Consider the following 19,033-nt stretch of genomic DNA (forward strand, 5'->3'; position numbering starts at 1 on the left):
TTCATTTTCATTCAGTTCAGTGTATTGTTTTGATTTCCCCTGAGACTTTCTTTTTGCCCATGGGTTATTTAGAAGTATGTTGTTTAGTTTCCAAGTGTGTGAAGAGTTTCCTGTTGTCTTTCTGTTTTTGATTTCTAGTTTGAGCCCATTGTATCTGAGAACCTAGTCTGTATGATTTCAGTTCGAAACTTGTTGAGATCTGTTTTATGGCCCAGGACATGGTCTGGCTTGATATATATTCTGTGAGCATTTGGAAAGAATTTGTACTCTGCCTTGTTGAATGAAGTGTTCTGCAAGTGCCCATTAGGTCCTCTTGGTTGATGGCGTTGTTGAGTGCTTCTGTATCTTTGTTGCTTTTCTGTCTCTTTGTTTTATCAACTGAAGTTTCCAACTTTAATTGTGGACTTGCCTATTTCCTCTTTAAATTCTATCAATGTTTGCTTCACATATTTTTCTGGTTTTTAAGATTTATTTATTTATTTTAGAGAGAGAGTGAGAGTGTGTGGGCCAGAGGGAGAAGAGAGAGAATCTCAAGCAGACTCCCCACTGAGTGCAGAGGGGCTCCATCTCATGACCCTGAGACCTGACCTGAGCCAAAACCAAGAGTCAGTTGCTTCACTGACTGAGCCACCCAGGTGCAGGCACCCCTATTATTTTTTGTTGCATACACTTTTAAGATAGCTATGTTTTCTTTGGTGGAATGACACTTTTATCCTTATATAATGTCTGTCTTGGTCTCTGGTAGTTTTGTTTGCTCTGAAGTCTACTTTATTACATTAACATATTAACATAATTGGGGAAGTAAGGGCGTCAGTAGAAGTTTAGGTTCCCAAGTCAGCTGCTGTTGACACCCAAGGTGGGGAGCTCCTTGTTGCTGATGGGTGGGATATGAGTTCTACCCCCCAACGTGGTCTCCACTGACACCACAGAGGGGTGGCCTCATTCCTAGGCTGAATCCCTACTTGGTCTTTTCTGACAACACGCCAAGGAGGGTTACCTTTTAACTGCCAGCAGGAGAAGGAAGTCCAGGCTCTCCACATGGTCTCCACTGACACCTGTGGCGTGATGGGGCATGTTACAGACCAGCGGGGTGAACATCCTGGCTCTCTACTTCATTCTGAAACTGCTCTGGAGACAGTGTAGTGTTATATCCTTTCAACCTACTCCTTTCAACCTCCAAGTGGAGGGTGGATCTCCACTTGGCCTTTGCTGGTGTCAGTTGGGTTAGAACTGCAGTGTTTTTTGTGTGGTGTTTGGCTTAGGTCGAGCTGTTATTATGTAAAAGTTTTCTGTCTAGTCAGGCTGTTCCTCTCCTTCCTTGCTGAGGAGAGTGTGGCTTTCTTGAGGCTTTTTTTTTTTTTTTTTTTTGAGTCAGTGTCTGTTGTTGCTGGCTTCTCAACTCCAGGTCCCAAATACATAAGGCAAAAAGAAAACTGAGAGAATTTACCACTGTGTTGTTCTTTGAGATCTGAGGTCCCTAGCTGGTCTGCTTTCTGTTCTTTGCCTTTCAGAATCATCTCATGTTCATTTTATATATATTGTCCAGAGTTTTTAGTTGTACACTCTGGGAGAAGTAGAGAAAAATACACTTACTCCATCATGCAGAAGTGGAAGTTCCAGAATGCTTCTTTTTAAGAACATCTAATTTATGGGTTCATGTTTACTTAAAAATGGAATAAATGTGAATATTGAAATTATAAGAATTTGCATGTTCTGACTTTAATTAATCAATACCTATAACAATAACTTTAAGTACTTTCAGTAAAATACAGTATTTTATTTCAAATTGTATTGTAAATGATCACTTACCCAGAAAAAATGTTTGTTTCTTTTAGCAAAATGTGCCATTTTATTTTGGATGCTGTTGTTGTTGTCTTTGGAGTAACAGACATTGACCATGAAAACTCCTCTTCTGTTTTAAGTACACTATGATTTTACTGTTCCTCTATGGTGAAGAACACTTGTAACTAAGGAGGAAGAGAAAGCAATATAAAAGATGTTAAACATTTTCCATATTCTCACGTGATGAGTGAAGAGCAATTTAGAAATCATGAATTAGCACATTCTAATCAAATTTGCTCCTGGTTAAACTGGCCACGTTGTGTAGAGCAAACTGTCTGTAGAAGCTATAGTATATATGATGCTTATGTTTCTGAAAAGGTTATCCTGATAAAAAGGCTAAATCTGCACAAAAGAAAATAAAAAATGTATTTATTCAAGTGAAAATGAGCAAGGGATGATTTCCTGTGTTCATGTTTGATAACCGAAGTCACAGTTCTCTGAATCAAATTTAGAGTTCTGAAACTTGGTCACAGCTTACCCAGTGTTTTCTAGAATTGAAATAAAATAAAATAGCTATTGAACTGAAAAAACAAACAAAGAAAAAACCAGTCAGAAAACAGAACAAAACAAAAAATGAATGGTGCTTGGCTGTTTCTGGATAATGAATGAGAAGAAGTCAGTTTCACTACCATGCTTACCCAGATGGTTCATCAGGCCCACATTTCATTCTCCCTTCTGGATAAGTAAGCTTTTTATAGCTCATTCTTAGTGTAGTTACTTTTAAGTCAGGATCTGCATTGTGTTTGCCTGATGACTAAATTATGGTGTGTATTCCAATCCAAAAAATTAGTTTTTGTTTATTGTCTCCTTTCATAAATAAATGTAAGCACTGAACTATGAATATTATTCGGGAGTCTCTAAAACTATATACCAGACTATTCACTGAACTGCTCTTTGTATTATAAATATGTTGGGAAATAAACTCATAATTTTCAGGAATAAGACTTTTTATTCTGAAACTAGTTCTTACGACAGATATTTTTCCCATATTCTCCATTTGAAGTTAACCTGCCAGGTTGTCATTTTATGTTATTTAAAATCATAATTGTCATAATCTCTGGGTTTTTATGGCTAGTAATATAAACATCTTTCTATTTCTATTGTTTAATCCATAATGTCTTATTGCAAAACATAAAAAGGGTTGTTTTCCCATGTTCCTTAATGAATGGTTCTAGAGAATAAGTATTTGCAGCCTGAAATTAAAGATTTGGGGTTTGCAAAAGGTTGTATTATTGGGAGTTGGTTACTTAGGTAAATTGATGAGTTTTATCTTCTCATTTGATTTAAGAATTTCTAAGTCGCCTACAGAAAGACAGAAATGCAAAGCTTTGGACTCTATCATCATCATCATTATTAATAATTATTATTTTAAAGATTTTATTTATTTATTTGAGAGAGAGACAGTGAACATGAGCAGGAGAGGGGCAGAGGAAGAGGGAGAAGGAGAAGCAGACTCCCCGCTGAGCAGGGAGCCCAACATGGGGCTGGATCTCAGGACCCTGGGATCATGACCTGGGCTGAAGGCAGACGTTTAACCAACTGAGCCCCCCAGGTTCCCCTGGACCCTATGATTATTAATAAAACTACAAAACCCATAATACTCAGTATTCTCTTTCTGTGGACCACCTATAGAAATTTGTGGTTGTTTAAAGATATATTTATAAATTTTTTGATATCTCTCTTTAAAAGATAGAGATTAATTCCTCTCCTCTTAAGTGAGACTTGGTGGCTTGCTTTTAGCTAATGGAATATGATGGGAATGACCATGAGTGACATCTGAGTTTAGATCATAAAAGACATAGTGGGTTTCCCCTTGCTTTCTCTCTGGAATCACTCATCTGTGGGAAGCCAGTTGTCATGTTGTAAAGACACTCAGGCACCCATAGAATAGAACTGTGTGGTGAGTTACTAACATTTCTTCTCATCAGCCACTGAGGAACTGAAGTCCTCTGCCAATAGCTGTGTGAGGGCACCATCTTGGAAGTGGATTCTCTAGTCCCAGTCAAGTCTGCGTGACAACATCTATAGCTGAAGTCTGAACCGAAATCTCTTACGAGACTGAGCCCAGAACCACCCAGCTAAGCCTCTCTCAATTGTGAGATAATCAATGCTTGTTGTTTTAAGCCAAAGAGTTTTGGGTAAATTTGTTACATAGCTAGAGATGATGAATACAGACTTTTTCTACTTAAAATTTTGTTCTTTTGGAATCACGCTTTGTACCAAGTGGATTGTACAATATTAGATGAAGCATGACTTTGTTATTGAGTTTTCTAGAAGTTCATTGTGGTTTGGAGAGATGTGTATGGGTGCCAAGTCGGCAGAGGTGGATTTTGATGACTTTGTAATACGTCAGTTTGGCTATGTTAAAATGTATACCCCAGAATTCCCATTCCTTTTATGTTTCTGGTTAGGGTGACACACAAGACATTTTTTCATGAGCACTGGCAGGCAGAAGTGAAGGAGCAGCCATTTTGTCTTTTTACACTCAGATGGTCAAGGCAGGTACTTTCATATCTCACGCACGTTGTTGCTTATATTTGGGCTCATATCACTGGGGAGGGACAGTAGCCAGGTCTGCAGCTGTTTCATCTTTTCCTGGGTCCTCCTTTAACTTCTCTGATTCTTGGGCTAAGTGTGTTTAGGTCCATGATAAAGAATGCCAGCTTCTACAGGACACCAGCAACATGAAGGTTGGAGGCACCAAGAATTCACATGTGTGTCCTTATGGTATCTAGCTCATGCTCATGGTTCCAGTTTGTTTTTATTTTCCCTCCCTTTACATTTATCTTCTCTTTTTGATTTCCTGACCTGCAGATTTCTAGCTCCTGCATCAGACCAAAACAAAACAAAACAAAACAAAAAACAAAACAAAACAAAACAAAAAAACGCCTCTGGAGATGTTTAACTAACTTCCACAATACTTTAGTCAAATTGTCAAATCCCTGTAACAAGTACTTTTTCTATCTCTATCTCTACCTGTATTTCTGTGTAATTTATCTTACTCTCTTAATAGTTCTGCTTCTCTGATTGAAGCTTAACTAATATAATGATCTTTACCATTATCTTGTACCTTCACATATGCTGGCTTTCAAACTCATTAAAGTTAGTGCCAGAACCATAAAGGGTTCCTGTGAAACAAGGGGATTACCAGTTGCCACCTCCAGAAATAAATTCTGATTCACCGAATCTGATCTTAACTTAAGGATCTACACTTTATATGTGCATCAGATTCAGGCTGTCCAAGCACCATACTTTGAACAAACACTTGTGAATGTTTTGTCATAGTTAAGATAAAATATATTTTATTGAAATGAAAGTTTTACCAAAATAGAATTTCCTCTCCATTGCCGCTGGTGTTAAAGCCAAACCTAGATGAACTCATTCAATTAGAATTCATTATTCACTTGTATGTGAGGTGCATGTTCCAGGGTGGGAATTGAAAGATACCTCGTAGAAAGTTTGACTCAGATAAAAGACTATTCCAGATAGCTGGATATCAAAACTTTAATTTTCAACAGTATTAGAAGGTAGATAATGAAATATTATATCATGGTTTAAAAAAGAGGTAATAGGAATGTTTTTCTGTTTGTATATTTTTCATTTCCACAGCTGGATTCTGATGGCACTATTACGATAGAGGAGCAGATTGTCCTTGTGCTGAAAGCTAAAGTACAATGTGAGCTCAACATCACAGCTCAGCTTCAAGAAGGAGGTAAAGGTGCTAAAAATCATGTCTTCTTGTGTCCTGACCCCAGTCCTCAAAAAGACTCAAATTCCCCTTTTAAGTAGTAGTTGGGTATTCCTCATCACTCATTCTATGTTTCCATGTGAAGGATCATGTAGCAGAACCATGCTCTTTTCATTTCTTTTTAAAAAATTATTTTATTTTTTATTTTTTAAAAGAGTTTATTTATTTATTTCATAGAGATCACAAGTAGGCAGAGAGACAGGCAGAGAGAGAGAGGAGGAAACAGGCTCCCTGCCAAGCAGAGAGCCCGATGCGGGGCTCGATCCCAGGACTCTGGGATCATGACCTGAGCTGAAGGCAGAGACTTTAACCCACTGAGCCACCCAGGTGCCCTCTTTTCATTTCTTTAACCACAAGCTCTTCCCTCCCTATGGACAGAATGACTTGCCTGACTTTAGAGTTTCAGAGTAACACCTGGGCACGTGCACATTAGTCTCTTTCTCAGGCCTCTTTTTGGGATCTCTTTGCTTGCAGATAGCATGCATCCTTTTGGCCCTCAACCAGGTAGTAAGCGTGGAGGGACAGTGTCTGTTCTTGTGTGTCTTACTTGCATTTGGTAGTATATATAAATATTAGAAGAATAAATAAGCAGGCCCTTTTGTATGTACCTAGGCCCTGTTCTCAAAACATTTTTTCTCGGTTATTTAAAATGGTTATTTAATTAAATTAATTAATTTATTTATTATAATCTATTATTTTATTTATTATTATTTATTTTTATTATAATATTATAAATTATTTTAATTATTATTAATTAATTAATTAACTAATTTTAAATTAATTTAATAAAATGGTTATTTAATTTCCATATGCCTGACTCTCTGTGTAATTTCTCAACTCGTTCCATATTCAAGTGGGGAACTAGAAAAGCAAAACAATACTACAAATGAGCTTGTGGTGGCTTAGGTGCTCTTGGGGTTACTCTGCTATTACAACTGCACAGGAGCCTGTGGCTTGTCCTCTTCAGGGCCTGGTGTTGACTCATAGTTCTTACTGGGACCATTGAGAAAAATTATTTATTGGCATCTTTGGAGTAATAGGTAAATTATAATGTTTTATATGAGAAAATGCCTTGCCTTGGTAGTTGAGTATAATTTAGGAATTTTTTTTTAAAGGGAGGTGCTATTTACTGAGCTTCCCTAAATTCTCAACAATCTGAATGCAGCAGATGTCTCTAAAGCTATGCTGTACTAAAATTCACAAGTCAGGAAACAACAGATGTTGGTGAGAATGTGGAGAAAGGGGAACCCCCTTCACTGCTGGTGGGAATGCAATCTGATACAACCACTCTGGAAAACAGTATGGAGATGTTAAAAATAGATGTTAAAAATAGAGATACCCTATGGCCCAGCAATTGCGCTACTAGGTCTTTATCCAAAGGATACAAACGTAGCGATCCAAAGGGGCACCTGCAGCCCAGTGTTTATGGCAACAGTGTCCACAATAGTCAAACTATGGGAAGAGCCCAAATTTTCATGGACAGATGAATGGATAAGGAAGATGTGTGTATATATTTCTATAATGAAATATTATGCAGCCATCAAAAAGAATGAAATCTTGCTGTTTGCAGTGACATGGATGGAACCAGAAAATATTATACTAAGAGAAGTAAGTCAGAGAAAGACAGATACCATATGATTTTGCTCATATGTGGAATTTAAGAAACAAAACAGATGAACATAGGGGAAGGGAAGGAAAAATAAAATAAGATGAAATCTATGGGAGAGGCAAACTATAAGGGACCCTTAACTCCAGGAAAAAAACTGAGGGTTGCTCGAGGGGAGGTCATTGTAGGGATGAGGTAATTGGATGATGGACATTAAAGAGGGTACTTGATGTAATAATCACTGGGTGTTATATGCAACTGATGAGTCACTGAATTTTACCCCTGAAACTAATAATACAGTATATGTTAGTTAAATTGAATTAAAATAAAAAATAAAAAATAAATAAAAGCTATGCCCTGGGGATGTTTAGGTAGCTCCATTAGTTAAACCTCAGACTTTTGATTTCAGCTTAGTTCATGATCTCAGGGTTGTGAGAATCAGCTCTGCACTGGATGTGGAGCCTGCTCAAAATTCTTTCTCTCCCTTACCCTCTGCCCCTCCCCCTACCTCTCCCGCTCTTAAAAAAAGAAAAGAAAAAGCAATGCCCTATAATGAAATATCTGGTTTGATCTCCTTCATTCTAATCTCCAAATACTTAATTTAAGAACATTTAAAATTTATAACTTCTTCCTCTTGAATAATATAAGCAATTTGAAATACTTTAATTACTTTGAAATTATATGCTATTGTCATATAATTTTATATTAATAAAGTCATATAGTTTTATCTTAATTACATATTATAATTTTTTTGCAAGATGAAATATGTCTTTTTGTGAACTTGCTTGCAGTGAATGCTCTCAGTGTTTGTCTGAAAAGGCGTTTATTTCAGTCTCAATTGTCAAAGATACTTTTTCTGGATGTATGATTCTTGGTTGAGAATTATTTATTTTTAGCACCTGAATATTATTTCATTTTTACTCTAGCTTCTGTTGTTATTGATGACAAATCAGTTTTCAGTCTTTGTTGATGATTAGTTTTTTCTTTCTGGCTCCTTTTAAGAGCTTTTCTTTGTATTGGATGTTCTGCAGTTTTATTCTGTATCTAGGTATGGATTCATTTAATTTCTGAAGTCTGAGGATCTATGTCTTTCAGTGGTTCGTGGGAATGATTTGCTATTTTGTCTTTGAAACTTTGTTCTCTCCCATTTTCCTAGTTTTTCCATCTGGAACACTAATTAGATAAATATAGGACCCTTTGTGTCTTCATAAAATAAATTAGATGAAATAAATATGGCAAAATATTATCAAGTGTCAATTCCAGGTGCTGTATATTAAAATATTCTTTTTTTATGAAAAAAATTGTAATAAAAAGAAAATACCATTTTTCCTCATGTCTATGAAAGTGGAGGAAGTATAAATGCAAATGCCTAGCTATCAAATGATTCAAGTAGTTAAAAACAAAACACAAAATATTGTTGATCCCAGTTTGACTTCACAAATGTATGGTTACACTGTATTATGGGTAACTATAGAACTGAAAAGAGACAAAGCTGGAGTTTCCAAATTTTAGACTGTTCTGTATAAAGATCATGGTTTGACAAGCATCACTAATAAGTAGTTTGTCCTGGCATACACAAAAGATGACAGGGAATATAATTAATGGCATTAATTTATAAAGAGAGATTGGTGAATCATCAGGCAATTAATTAGTTTCTTGGTAACTAGTGAAAGTATTTACTCACATAGGATGTGAAATGATGATCAAAGAGTAGATGTTAATTAAGATCTCTGTATTAGCTGTGTGAGGCCATGGCTTCCTCAATTCTTTCAACGTTTGTGGATATTTATTATACTGTTTGTCAAAGAGCCACCAGAGAGACGAACACAATCTACAAACGTTATTTTTGAGGAATATTGGTTTTCTGAATTTTGGGGAGTGTGTGTGTATGTGTGTAGGGTATCTTGTAGGGAACTAGAAAAATGTCCCCTTTAGAGCATGAGGAAAATATCAGCAGATTTATCTCCATAGTAGTTTAAAACTACATAATTATAAAATAAATGGTCATTGGGTCTTAAACTTGTATGAAGACCTTATTCCATCATGTTAACTAACTCTTGCTAGAAAGTATCAGGATATTGCAGCATACATTTTATGTATCTATGTATCTGTTTTAGAGAGAGAAAGAGAATGCAAGTAGTGGGGAGGGACAGAGGAAGAGAGAGAGAGAGATTCCCAAGCTGGCTCTGTGCTCAGTGCAGAGCCCTATGCTGGGCTTGATTTCACAACCTGAGGTTATGACCTGAGCCAAGATCAAGAGTTGGGTGCCAACTGACTGAGTCAGCCAGGCACCCCTGCAGCATACATTTTAGAGGGACAGCTAGTTTTTGGAACTCAAGAATGTGTGTCCAGGTCCAATTTTGGTAGATTGTACAATAGATCTTTGGTAAAAGATTGAACAGTACAGGTCAATGAGGATGTATGTCTTGTTAAAGACAAAGTGAATGTCATATGGAAGCCATATGGAATGGTAGCAAGGTACAGAAGAATGTCTAGGGTAAAGTTGGTGGAAGAGGTTGATTTATTGCACTCTGTTTGAACAAGAAAGAAAAACAAAACACAGATAATGGCGGAAAGAAGCTGGGGAAGCCGTGCTCCAGAAGCAAGAGCCAGTATAATGGGTTCCTGGGTTGCTTGTGTTATGTAAAGCACAGGCTTTTATTGTGTGGGCAAAGTGAGGCTGTTTCCAAGAAAATGCTCTCTTCTATAAGAACAGTGTGGGTGAGGGAAGACGTTTCCTTTTTCTTATTGCTTCAGCAATCCCCAAAGTAAATCAGGTTATTTGTTTCCATGTGATATGGAGGACAATAAGAAATTAATTTCAGTTTTATGCTGAATTCTTTTCTATACAGATCAGGGTTTGCATGACTATTCAAAACTGAACAAACAACTCGACATCATGAACATCAGCTAGAAGAAAATCACTCAGCTACTGTAGTGTAATTGGTAACTAAAAAATTGAGGGAGCTATAATGGTAGCAGAATAAGGGTCCCCAAAGATGTCCATACCCCAATACCTGGTGTTATGCCTGTGTATATGCTATGTTAAATGGTGCAAGGACATTGCAGCTGGGATTATAGTTATGGGCCTTACTTAAACTAGGGAGATTATCCTGGATTATCTAGATGGGTCCAATGTGGTGTGTGTGGTGGATGAATCAGGAGGGGAAAGTAGAGTGGAAGAGAGACATGACGAGAAGTGTCAGCTTGCCTTGCTGACTTTGAAGATGGAGGAAAGGAGTCATAAACCAAGGAATATAAGTCGTTTCTAGAAGTTGATCACCCTCAAGGAAATGGGGAACTCAGTCCTAGCTGAACTCACTGGATTTATGACTTAAAGAAATAGTGAGATAATAAGCTTGGATTATTTGAAGTCATTACGTTTGTGGTAGTTTGTTATGGTAGCAATAGAAACATGAATAAACACACATTAAAAGTAATCTCTTTTTAAAATGGAGGATATGCTCTCTTCTTGGAAGTTCAATATGCAACTAATGGAGAACAGTCCTGAAGAACACACAGTGTTGACTCTGACTGAATATTTGTTAAGTACCTGCCTAGGGTTGGGTACAAAACAGACAAAATTCTCCATCTTCAGGGTTCCTGCAGTTTAAGAAACCAAAATAAAATAACAGTTACTATTGGAAGGTGATGAGAGCTCAGGTAAAAAGTATAGAAGGAAAGGGGATAAGGCAAGTTTTGAAGGTAACTGTAAATGGAGAAAGTTTACTTAGAAGCGACCTGTGAATATAAGTTTGTAGGGTGAATGGGAATAAAACTTAAGGCCATCTGGTGAATGGACTGAAGTGAAGGGAGAGCTAGGAGGACCTTAGTAGCACCAAGGTCAGGGAGATAAGTACAGGGAAAGAGGATCTTGAAGGGCTTTCAGATTTTGTAGACTTGGCTTTTTTTTTTTTTTTTTTTTTTTTTTTTTTAAAGATTTTATTTATTTATTTGACAGATAGAGATCACAAGTAGGGAGAGAGGCAGGCAGAGAGAGAGAGAGAGAGAGAGAGAGGAGGAAGCAGGCTCCCCGCCAAGCAGAGAGCCCGACGCGGGACTCGATCCCAGGACCCCGAGATCATGACCTGAGCTGAAGGCAGCAGCTTAAACCACTGAGCCACCCAGGCGCCCCTGTAGACTTGGCTTTTGCTGGGAGTGAGATGCGAAGCCTTTGGAAGATTCTGGCTTATTGTGTGAATGAATGAAAGAAGAGCAAGAATGGAAACAGGAAGACCAGATTTACCTTTCAGTGAAAAATTTCTTCAATTTATGTGTAAAAAACTAGAACAGCATTTTGAATTCATTAGCTAATTTAAGAAATTTCCACTTTGAAATTCCCTTAAAGTTGAGAGATAGGTATCAAAATATTTAAGAGTGATTCGTTACGCTGTCTGCAATTTACTTTAAAACACCACAGCAAAAATAGATGTAATAAATATGATAAAAATATTAGCAAGTATCAATTCTAGGTGAGGGGTGTATGTGTGTGTGTGTGTGTGTGTGTGTGTGTGTATACACAATATTTTGCTTTATTTATGAAAAAAATTTTGACACAGAGACACAGTAAGAGCAGGAACATAAGCAGGGGGAGTGGGAGAGGGAGAAGCAGGCTTACTGCCTGGCAGGGAGCCCAATGCAGGGCTCGATCCCAGACTGGGATCAAGACCTGAGCTGAAGGCAGACCCTTAATGACTGAGCCACTCAGTCTCCCCTGAAAAAATTTTTGTAATAAAAATTTTCCTCATGTCCATGAAAGAAAACAGAATGTAAATGCAAATACCTACTTATAAAATGATTCAAGTAGTTAAAAGCAAAACCTAAAATATTATTCATCCCGGTTCAACTTCACAAATGTTTGGTTACTCTGTGTTATGATTACATTATAATATCAGTTCAGTTATAGAACTGAAAAGAGACAAAGTTGAAATTTCCAAATTCTAGATTTTTCTGTGTGAATATCACGGTTTGACGAGTTTTGACCATGGATATAGCAATGGAGGTTTTGAGAAGTACTAGGGTTCTGGATGCATTTTGTCCGTTCAGTATCTCCCACTCCAAATCTTTATACTTGATTCTTTTTTTTTTTAAAGATTTTATTTATTTATTTGACAGACAGCGATCAAAGTAGACAGAGAGTCAGGCAGAGAGAGAGGGGAAGCAAGGTCCCCTCTGAGCAGAGAGCCCGATGCGGGGCTCGATCCCAGGACCCTGAGATCATGACCTGAGCTGAAGGCAGCGGCTTAATCCACTGAGCCAGCCAGGCGCCCCTATACTTGATTCTTAAGGAGAGTAGAGCTTGTGAGAATTTTGAGAGGAGTGTTAGGCTCAAACAAATTACTAGAATTATTGGTGAAAAAAAAAAAGAATTATTGGTAAAAAGGCAAACTCAAATCTTGAAGCTTACCTGGGAAGCTCAATCTGTTTCACATATATTTTTTAACAGCAATTTTTTAAAATCTAGGGTAAAAAATGTAGCTAGAACTGTGATAGAATTTTACTATGGTTGTTCACAGTGAATTCCAATGTTTCTCATATATTAATTGCTATAATTCATATAGAGTGGAATCACTAAAATATTTTTAATTTCTGCAAATCAAATGTTCCTATTAATGGACCTTTAACGAGGCAAGGTGGATAAAGATTAGGACATTTGCATCTTATTTACCCCATTCTAGTTTCCACAACTGCCAATTTGTTTCATATTTTGCTGCAGGTAGAGACCTGAAATTTTGTATTTTGAGTGTACTTACTGTCTGGTTCCAATTGCATTTTTCTTTATTTGCTTTTTAATTTTTTTTATTAGAGGGAAATTGTTTCCCAGAATGGGATGGACTCATTTGTTGGCCCAGAGGAACAGTGGGGAAAATATTGGCTGTCCCATGCCCTCCTTATATTTATGACTTCAATCATAAAGGTATTGAATTTTTCTGAAATGATTAATTTGGAATAGGAAGATATATTTTTTTTTTTCCTAGTGAAAGCCAAGAGCATTGAGCAATCTCAATGTTTTCCTTCATGTCTTTACAGGAGTTGCTTTTCGGCACTGTAACCCCAATGGAACGTGGGATTTTATGTACAGTTTAAATAAAACATGGGCTAATTATTCAGACTGCCTTCGCTTTATGCAGCCAGATATCAGCATAGGAAAGGTAATGATAATTTTTGTATTTGTGAACCCCACAGGGAAAATGTAATATTTTTATGCATTTCTTGATTTCCATCTATTATATATAAAAACCCCTTTATTCCAGGACACAAATGTTCTAAAAGATAAAAAGCAAGATTGGAATCTTTTTAGCTATCTGGTTAAGGAATGGTATAGGACCTGAAACATTCTGGTATTTTCTTTAAGTTAGAGTTATCTGGCTAAGATGCATGCATATATACTTATAAATATGTGTTTGTGTGTATTATGTTATAGTACATTATATTTACATTATATTATGTTATGCTATTTTGCATTATATTTTACTTAAAAATCAAAATAGGTAGTCAGCAACATGATTTATGATTTCTTTTTTGTTACCTATGAATGGCTACATCTCATTTCACTCTGTATTCCTAAAGGAGATTTGTATTTTAAAGATGTATTTGTCATTTTGTAAGATTGGCCAGTAGGTGATATCATTAGTATATGAAAGATTAGAGTTGTAGAATTAAGGAGAAGCAAGTGGCATCCCATAGGTCTTCCAGATGACACCGTAATTTTACACATGAGTAAACTCAGAACCAGAGATTAGGGGTTAGAGTGACTCAGCTCACTGATGACAGGATCTACAGCTGAATCCTGATCTCCAAATATCTGATCAGTGTTATTTGCAATGTAACAATCATATGTAAACGTTGGAAACTCTAGATAGTCACTTTTAAGTGATACGTGGTGCTTTAAGTCATGCTTAAATTCCTATCACTCAGACATTGTGAGTAAAATGCATGATGGTATATGCATATGATGTTAGGAGTTAATATGATACATGGATGTATAAATGGCTTTTATGGGAACCCTGAGAACAGTCTATCATACATAAACTGTACCAGCATTAGACATTTTTCTTTATGCTTGATTTTTTTTTTTTTTTTTTTTTTGCTGGGGGTAGGGAATAGGGAGAATAGTAGGGGAAGCAGTGATTTGAAGATTTCTTTGATTTTACACTAATAGTCAGGACTTCCTTTTTTAAAAAAATATTTTTAAAATTTATTTATTTGAGAGAGAGAGAGAGAGAGAGAGCAAGAGCAGAGGGAGGGGCAGAGGGAGGAACAGATTCCCTGCTGAGCAGGGAATCCCCACCTCCCAGTGTTGGCCTCAGTCCCAGGACTCCAGGATCATGACCTGAGCCAAAGGCAGATGCTTCAGTCACTGAGCCACCCAGGTGCCCAGTAATGAGAGTTTTATAGAAGGAACAAGAAATTAAAAAAAAATAGTGTGCATTGAGAATAAACATCTTTATTGGAGGGAAATATGACTAAGATTTTTTAAACATCTATTGTCTTCTTCCTAAAATAATTTCCTTATTGCTGGCTTGACAAAACGAGGCAATTACTTTTATTTATTTATTAGCTTTCATATTTTATTATTTTTTAAAATGACTTGGAATGTATTATTTGTTTGAGGGGTTACAGGTCTGTGATTCATCAGTCTTATATAATACACAGTGCTTGTTACAACACTTACCCTTCCCAGTGTTCACAACCAGTGATACCATCCCCCACCTCTCCCCCCTCCAGCAACCCTCAATTTGTTTCCTAGGATTAAGAGTCTCTTATGGTTTGTCTCCCTCTCTGGTTTCATCTTGATTCATTTTTTCCTCTCTTCCTATATGATCCTCTGCCTTGTTTCTTAAATTCCACATATCAGTGAGATCATATAATTGTCTTTCTCTGACAGACTTATTTTACTTAGCATAATACCTTCTAATACCATCTATGTCACTGCAAATGTCAAGGTTTCATCCTTTTTGATGGCTGAGTAATATTCGTGTGTGTGTGTGTGTGTGTGTGTGTATGTGTGTGTGTGTGTGTGTGTGTGTGTGTGTATACTTCTCCTTTATCCATTCATCTGTCAGTGGACATCTGGGCTCTTCCATAGTTTGGCTATTGCGGACATTGCTGCTATAAACATTGGGGTACACGTGCCCCTTCAGATCACTACATTTGTATCTTTTGGGTAAATACCTAGTAGTGCAATTGCTAGGTAATAGGGTAGCTCTATTTTCAACTTTTTGAGGAGCCTCCATACTGTTTTCCAGAATGGCTGCACCAGCTTACATTCCTACCAACAGTGTAGGAGGGCTTACCTTTTCTACACCCTCATCAGCATCTGTCATTTCCTGACTTGTTAATTTTAGTCATTTTGACTGGTGTGGTATCTCGTTGTCTTTTTGATTTGTATTTCCCTTTGTCAAGTGATGTTGAGGACTTTTCATGTGTCTGTTGGCCATTTGGAGGTCTTTGGAGAAATGTCTATTCATGTATTCTGTCTATTTCTTGATTGGATTATTTGTTCTTTAGGTGTTGAGTTGGATAATTTCTTTTAAGAGACAGTTACTTTTAGTAAAAAGATGGGAAAGAACTCTTCTTTCTTTATTTTTTCAGCGTAACAGTATTCATTGTTTTTGCACAACACCCAGTGCTCCATGCAATACGTGCCCTTCCTATTACCCACCACCTGGTTCCCCTAACCTCCCACCCCCATCCCTTCGAAACCCTCAGGTTCTTTTTCAGAGTCCATAGTCTCCCATGGTTCGCCCCCCCTTCCAATTTTCCTCAACTTCCTTCTCCTCTCCATCTCCCAATGTCCTCCATGTCATTTGTTATGCTCCACAAATAAGTGAAACCAAATGATACTTGACTCTCTCTGCTTGAATTACTTCACTCAGCATAATCACTTCCAGTCCCGTCCACGTTGCTACAAAAGTTGGGTATTCATCCTTTCTTTTTCTTTTTTTTTTATAAACATATAATGTATTTTTATCCCCAGGGGTACAGGTCTGTGAATCGCCAGGTTTACACACTTCACAGCACTCACGATAGCACATACCCTCCCCTATGTCCATAACCCCCTCCCCCTCTCCCAACCCCACCTCCCCTCAGCAATCCCCAGTTTGTTTTGTGAGATTAAGAGTCACTTATGGTTTGTCTCCCTTCCAATCCCATCTTGTTTCATTTATTCTTCTCCTATCCCCCAACCTCCCATGTTGCATATCCACGTCCTCATATCAGGGAGATCATATGATAGTTGTCTTTCTCCGATTGACTTATTTCACTAAGCATGATACCCTCTAGTTCCATCCACGTCGTCGCAAATGGCAAGATTTCATTTCTTTTGATGGCTGCATAGTATTCCTTTGTGTATATATACCACTTCTTCTTTATCCATTCATCTGTTGGTGGACATCTAGGTTCTTTCCATAGTTTGGCTATTGTAGACATTGCTGCTATAAACATTCAGGTACACGTGCCCCTTCAGATCACAACGTTTGTATCTTTAGGGTAAATACCCAGTAGTGCAATTGCTGGGTCATAGGGTAGTTCTATTTTCAACATTTTGAGGAACCTCCATGCTGTTTTCCAGAGTGGTTGCACCAGCTTGCATTCCCACCAACGGTGTAGGAGGGTTCCCTTTCTCCACATCCTTGCCAGCATCTGTCATTTCCTGACTTGTTAATTTTAGCCATTCTGACTGGTGTGAGGTGATATCTCATTGTGGTTTTGATTTGTATTTCCCTGATGCCGAGTGACGTGGAGCACTTTTTCATGTGTCTGTTGGTCATCTGGATGTCTTCTTTGCAGAAATGTCTGTTCATGTCCTCTGCCCATTTCTTGATTGGATTGTTTGTTCTTTGGGTGTTGAGTTTGCTAAGTTCCTTATAGATTTTGGACACTAGCCCTTTATCTGATGTGTCGTTTGCAAATATCTTCTCCCATTCTGTCAGTCGTCTTTTGGTTTTGTTAACTGTTTCCTTTGCTGTGCAAAAGTTTTTGATCTTGATGAAATCCCAATAGTTAATTTTTGCCCTTGCTTCCCTTGCCTTTGCCAATGTTCCTAGGAAGATGTTGCTGCGGCTGAGGTCGAAGAGGTTGCTGCCTGCGTTCTCCTCAAGGATTTTGATGGATTCAGGAAAGAACTCTTCTGATAGGCTATAGGTTTATTAAATTCATTAGAGAATTATATTTAAAACAACAGCATACTACAGAAATTACCATATAATCCATCTCATGTTTAAAGGTTAAATGAACTTCTGGAAAACAACTTAGCCATTTGTATTAAAACTACTTCAAAGCGGTCATATCTTTTGATCTTATGAAGTTACTTCTAAGAGTCAAGTATAAGGATTTGGAGTGTGAGGAATTGAGTGGACAAAATGTTCATTGAACTATTAATTTTTGTAGTGAATATTCTGAAGAATTTAAGTTTCCAGTGAAGAACCTTCCAGAGAAGTTTAAATAAACTCACATAAATGTTTTTTGTAAAGAGTTTGTGGCCTTAGAAATTTCCTTTGTTACACAGTTAACAGAAAAAAATACAGGTAATAAAGTTATATATAAATTGGGAATGTAGATGCTCAAAACAACAGAAAATTCTGCATAGGGATAGAATAAAAAGAAATACATGAAGTGTTTCTTTTTGGCTGGTAGGAATTTGGGAGTTTCCCCCCTCTTTTGTGTTTCACACATTATCCAAATATATTCTTTTTTTTCCTTCCTTCCTTCCCTCCTTCCTTCCTTCCTTCTTTCCTTTCTAAGTAATCCCCCACACCCAGCATGGAACCCAACGTGGGGCTTGAACTCATGACCCTGAAATCAAGACCTGAGGTGAAACCAATAGACTGACGTTTAACTGATTGAGTTACCCAGGCATTCCCAAATATTTTCTATAAAATATTTTAGTATTTTATTAACTGATAATAATATGTAGTAAACATTTTTTAAAAAAGGAACAAAGGCAAAATCTTTTGCTTTCAATTAGGATGCTAGAAGTTGTGACAGTAAGAACAGATTAAGTAAGATGCAAAATCAGTAATTTGTAATAATTCATCAGTGAGCTGAAGATGCCAAGAAGTCTAAATGATCCCATTTCTAGAAGTGGGCAAGCCCTTCCTATAAGAGAAGATACCCATGACTGCTATCTATCCCTGGGTCTATAGCAGAAGAGGAACAACCTGGTCATAGAAAGAGATGGAAAGAAAAGAGCCAGGCTCTTAAACCAACAGGTTTTTTTTTTTTTTTTTTTTTTTTTTAAAGACTTATTTATCTTAGAAGAAGAGAGAGAGAAAACAAGTGAGCTTGGGGTGGGCGCAGAAGGAGAGAGAGAATCCTGAAACAGACTGCTGAGCCAGACTCAGTGATGGACTTGGGCCTGGACATGGGCCTGGATCCCAAGACCCTGGGATCATGACCTCAGCTGAAACCAACAGTCTGCCACTTAACCAATTGCCACCTAAGTGCCCCTTAAACCAACTTTTAATAGACAAGCATTGGCATACGGGCTTAGAATCTCAAGAAGTGAGCCCATTCACAGTGCACTATCACCCACCAGCCAGTTTTTAACCCGTGGGAGTGGAGGCCATGTGCCAAAGGCTGGGGACAGCCCAGGTAGGGTAAGAGAAATTCTGGGAGAGTTGCAAAGTACTCACAGTGAAATTCAGCAGTTAGCCAAAGGCATGGGACAGAAGACACATGCAGCATGATTGCTATAGACTGCATGCCAGGGAAGGGCAGGAGAGCAAAGTAAAATCCCTAGCAACTCAAAAATCTGACGATGGTTCAAAGAGCACCAAAAGTTCTGTGGCTTGGAAAATGTCCGGTGAACTAAAATCCATAAAATGGCCACTAGA

General features: G+C 37.5%; 1 protein-coding gene across 2 annotated transcripts in view; it reads left to right on the forward strand.

Moving 5' to 3' along the window:
* PTH2R (parathyroid hormone 2 receptor) overlaps nt 1–19,033 on the forward strand; it is an 89,966-nt gene that overhangs the window by 22,450 nt on the left and 48,483 nt on the right. The window contains exons 2-4 of one of the 2 annotated variants that reach the window (XM_046019731.1): nt 5,452–5,554; nt 13,003–13,113; nt 13,227–13,348. In XM_046019731.1, the coding sequence (XP_045875687.1) occupies nt 5,452–5,554; nt 13,003–13,113; nt 13,227–13,348 (336 nt within the window). Of the gene's footprint in view, nt 1–5,451; nt 5,555–13,002; nt 13,114–13,226; nt 13,349–19,033 lie in introns of those variants that run through there. The other variant, XM_046019732.1, reaches the window with a different exon arrangement.

Source organism: Meles meles, chromosome 9 (genome assembly GCF_922984935.1).
Source record: "Meles meles chromosome 9, mMelMel3.1 paternal haplotype, whole genome shotgun sequence".
In the NCBI taxonomy this organism is placed as follows: domain Eukaryota; kingdom Metazoa; phylum Chordata; class Mammalia; order Carnivora; family Mustelidae; genus Meles; species Meles meles.